The following is a 4,273-nucleotide window of genomic DNA, read 5'->3' on the forward strand; positions in this document are numbered from 1 at the left end:
GGGGCGGCAGGGTGAGGCCTCAGACACGGGGGACGGGGCGGCAGGGTCAGGTCTCAGGTCCAGACCCTCATTGTGGGCTGGGTGGGCCGCGGGGGAGGGACAGGGGCAGCGGGGCCAGGACTCAGACACGGGGGACGGGGTAGCAGGGTCAGGCCTCAGACTTGGGGGACGAGGCGGCAGGGTCAGGTCTCAGGTCCAGAACCTCATTGTGGGCTGGGTGGGCCGCGGGAGAGGGGCAGGGGCAGCGGGGTCAGGACTCAGACACGGAGGACGGGGCGGCAGGGTCAGGCCTCAGACATGTGTCTCTGCGGCAGGTCCAAGGCGCAGCGTCTGGAGGAGCAGCAGCAGGACATTGAGGGGGAGCTGCGCCGGCTCATGGCCAAGCCTGGTGCGTCCCCCACCTGCCTGCTAAGGGGCCCCAGCTGGGGATGCTGCGGAGCCCAGGGTGCCTGGGGGCAGGCTCTGTGAGGCCACCTGGCTGTCCTGGTGGTGAGACCTTCCCCGGAGCCACGCGGGCCCAGGTTTGAGTTTCGGCTCTCCAGCCTCCTGGCTGTGTATCCTCAGCTGAGGCAGTTAGCCTTGCTGTGCTTGGATTGAGCCCCTGCAGAGTGAGGGTGCTTGACGCACCCACCTCACACAGCTGTTGTGACGATGGAACGCATCAATTTGCGTAAGGCGTTTAGTGCAGCAGCAATCAGGGTGAGCTGTGGGCATGTCTTGTGATGCCGGGTGCCCTGGCTGAGGGCTCAGGCCCTGGCCATCCTGCATCTGCCCTTTCCTTGCTCTGGGGCTGGGGACAGCAACGCCCTGAGCCTTGGTTTCCACATCTCTACGGGGAGTGTTGTTTTCGGGAGATGACAGGGAAGGGCCCCAGCACTCGGGCTGACATGCCTTCCTTCCTTCCTTCCTTCATTCATTCACTCATTCATTCATCTGCTCCGGGTGCCCCTAAGACCCCACCTTCCACCTCCAAAAGAGGAGCCTGGTGCTTGGGTGGTGGGGACATTGTGTTCTGTAGGGGCATGGTGGGGGGCTCCCGCTGACAGAGCTGTCCCCGCAGAGGCTCTGAAGTCACCGCAGGAGCGGCGGCGGGAGCAGGAGCTGCTGGAGCAGTATGTGAGCACCGTGAATGACCGCAGTGACATCGTGGACTCGCTGGACGAGGACCGGCTCCGGTGAGGGGCAGGTGCCCCAGGGTCAGGCCCTCCCAGCCAGGCCAGGACTGGTCGTCTGGTCCATGCTCCCAGCCTTCAGGGTCAGCCTGTCCCGTGGAACTTTCTGTCCAGGGTGGTTATTGTCTGTGCCGTTAGGTGCAGCAGCCAGGGGCACACGTGGCCATCAGGAATTTTTTTTTTTTTTTTGAGGTGGAGCCTTGTTCTGTCGCTTGGGCTGGAGTGCAGTGGTGCCACCTTGGCTCACTGCAACCTCCACCTCCCAGGTTCCAGCAATTCTCCTGCCTCAGCCCCCTGAGTAGCTGGGACTATAGGTGCCCACCTCCATGCCCCACTAATTTTTGTATTCTTGGTAGAGACAGGGTTTCACCATGTTGGCCAGGCCGGCCTTGAACGCCTGACCTTGTTGTCTGCCCACCTTGGCCTCCTAAAGTGCTGGGATTACAGGCATGAGCCACCACACCCAGCCAGGAACTTTTAAAAGTCCCGCTTTTTTGTTGTTGTTGTTTCTTTTTTTGAGACAGAGTCTTGTTCTGTCACCCAGGCTGGAGTGCAATGGTGACATCTTGGCTCACTGCAACCTCCACCTGCCAGGTTCAAATTATTTTCCTGCCTTAGCTTCCCAAATAGCTGGGATTACAGGCATTCACCACCACACCCAGCTAACTCCTTTTTTTTTTTTGGAGTTTCACTCTGTTGCCCAGGCTGGAGTGCAGTGGCATGATCTGGCTCACTGCAACCTCCATCTGCCATGTTCAAGCAATTCTCCTGCCTCAGCCTCCCGAGTAGCTGGGATTACAGGCTTGTGCCACCACACCCGGCTAATTTTTTGTATTTTTAGTAGAGACGGGGTTTCACCATGTTGGCCAGGCTGATCTCAAACTCCTGACCTCGTGATCTACCCACCTTGGCCTCCCAAAGTGCTGGGATTACAGGCATGAGCCACTGAGCCTGGCCATAAAGACTTATTTTTTAACGTAGACTTCTGAGGCCACATGCATCTCCTTTTTGCCACAAGGGCTGTGTATGACTGATGGCTTTCCTGTCTCATCTCATGGGGGTCCCGGGCATGACACGCAGGTTGGCAGCTGGAGCCCACCTCTACAAGCCCCTCTGTGAGCGTGAAGGGGCCTTGGCATGGGTTAGGCTAGGGTCCTTCTGTCCAGGTCTCTGGTGTGGTCAGCCTAGGCCCTCCTATCCCAGGTCACTGTTGAGGGGCTGGCCCTGGAGAGGGTGGGGACCTGGCATCTGTGGGAGCAGGCTCCCGGGCCAGGTATCATGGGGCTAGGCGGGGCTCAGGGCTGGGGTGAGGTTGGCTGGAGACTGTCCGTGGGCCCCTCCAGAGCACGTCCCCATTGCTGCTGTCGCTTACGACCAGTCTGGTTCCGTTTCAGGGAACAAGAGGAGGACCAGATGCTGCGGGACATGATTGAGAAGCTGGGTGACTGGGCTGGGGGTGTTGGGGGCAGGTGGGCTGGCTGGGTGGGCTGGGACTCCTGCTGGGAGGGTGGTGCTGGGGCCCTGCTCAGCCTTGGTGACTGGATGGGCAGGTTCACTCTGAGGGTGAGAGCTCCTTCCTGCCACTAAGAGGGCCAGGGGGTAGCTGGTGACCATGTAGTTATGGTGGGGACCAGCCCTCTGGGGCGCCTGGTCGGAGCAGGTGCTTATGCAGGAGGGCACAGGGCTTCCTGCAGGCTTTGAGGCCCCAGGAGGACTTCGGCCCATGGCAGGGAAGGACATTTCCTGCAGGGGAACTTGTGTGGGCCGTGGCCGTGCTGTGATGAATGTGGCCTCGCTGTCTACCCGTCCTCTAGACCTCCAGAGGAAGAAGTCCAAGTTCCGCTTGTCCAAGATCTGGTCACCAAAAAGCAAAAGCAGCAAAAGCAGCACTTCCCAGTGAGTGGCCCGTGGGGCTGTGGGCCGGCCCGGACCCAGCACTGGGACACGGACTCAGGAAGGGGCCTCCTGTCCCCGCAAGGGGCACGTGGACAGCAGGGACCTGCGCTACGGTCTGTGGCCTCAATAAAGAAACTGACCACATGGGCTTGGCCTCCTCTGCACCCTCGTGTTTGCCTCGGTGCCCCTGGGCGGCCTCCCACCTGCCCGGGGTCTTGCCTGTCTCCCAGCTCTGCTCACAGCACGAATGTGCTCTGTGGCCTCAGGCAGGAGCTGACCCTCTCTGGGCCTGGCCCCTGGAGGTGGGCATTTTCCTAGCTTCCTGGCACAGATGGGCTAGAGGGAGCATCAGAGGCGTTGTTGGTGTAGACTGGGAACTCTTGGGTGCTGGTGTCCCCACATACCCATGGCCTGAGACCTGTGACCTCGGTCTCCCAGGACTGGGGCCTGGGATGGAGGAATGTGAGTACTGACCCTGGTCAGGGTGACTTCCTGGTGGCCAGAGCAGGACGTGGGCCACTTCCAGGACATGTGCCACTTTCCGACTTCTAGTGAGTGGATGTTGTGGGAAGAGCGCTGAGCCGGGATCACAGCTTCCCTGCAGGCTTCCATCTCTCCATCTGTGCTGGGAGGGGCGGGGCTCTGCTGCTTGTTGCTGTACTGTTTCAGCTGCTGGGGGAGTCCTGGGGAGCCCTCAGCCGTGGCAAAACATCAATGCTCTCCTCCTGGGTCAGGAGCCCCACGGCTCCCAGCAGGGTCCCAGCAGGTTCAGAGCCTGGAGTCCCTGCCGTGTGTGCATGGGCCCTGGGGAGCTTGTGCTGGCTGGGCCTCTGATGCTCCAAGGCCTTCAGTGTGCCTGGTGTGGGGCATGGAGAGGGCGGGTAGGCTGGGGTGCCCAGATGGAGCACAGCCTCTGCAGTCTGCCCTGCTCTCAGCAGCTTGGGCTAGGGCACTGCCCTCTCTGAGCCTTTGGTGACATGGGCTGCCTGGGGGCCATGTGAGGGTCAGAGGGGCCCACTGGTGTGCCTGGGGCAGTGATGAGGGTGGAGCACAGAGGTGCCCTCTTGCCCTCTGGTGATGGTGAGACTCCAGCTGTCTCCCTCTGTGCCCTCTGTTTCCCACCAAAGAGGGAAAGGGGCTCCCGCAGATGAGGCCACAGGCCATGTGCACACAGCAATGAGTGGGGAAAGGGGCCCATGCTCTGC

General features: G+C 61.0%; 1 protein-coding gene across 1 annotated transcript in view; it reads left to right on the forward strand.

The window, feature by feature from the left end:
• MICALL2 (MICAL like 2) overlaps positions 1-3,215 on the forward strand; it is a 24,218-nt gene extending 21,003 nt beyond the window's left edge. Inside the window, exons 14-17 of the mRNA XM_032259868.1 lie at positions 315-388; positions 1,061-1,175; positions 2,567-2,613; positions 2,987-3,215. Coding sequence (XP_032115759.1) covers positions 315-388; positions 1,061-1,175; positions 2,567-2,613; positions 2,987-3,072 — 322 coding nt within the window. The 3' untranslated portion in view covers positions 3,073-3,215. The remainder of the gene's footprint in view (positions 1-314; positions 389-1,060; positions 1,176-2,566; positions 2,614-2,986) is intronic.
• The last annotated feature ends 1,058 nt before the right edge of the window (positions 3,216-4,273 follow it).

The sequence above is a fragment of the Sapajus apella genome, unplaced genomic scaffold (assembly GCF_009761245.1).
Source record: "Sapajus apella isolate SASKATOON/1434 unplaced genomic scaffold, GSC_monkey_1.0 scaffold112, whole genome shotgun sequence".
NCBI lineage: Eukaryota > Metazoa > Chordata > Mammalia > Primates > Cebidae > Sapajus > Sapajus apella.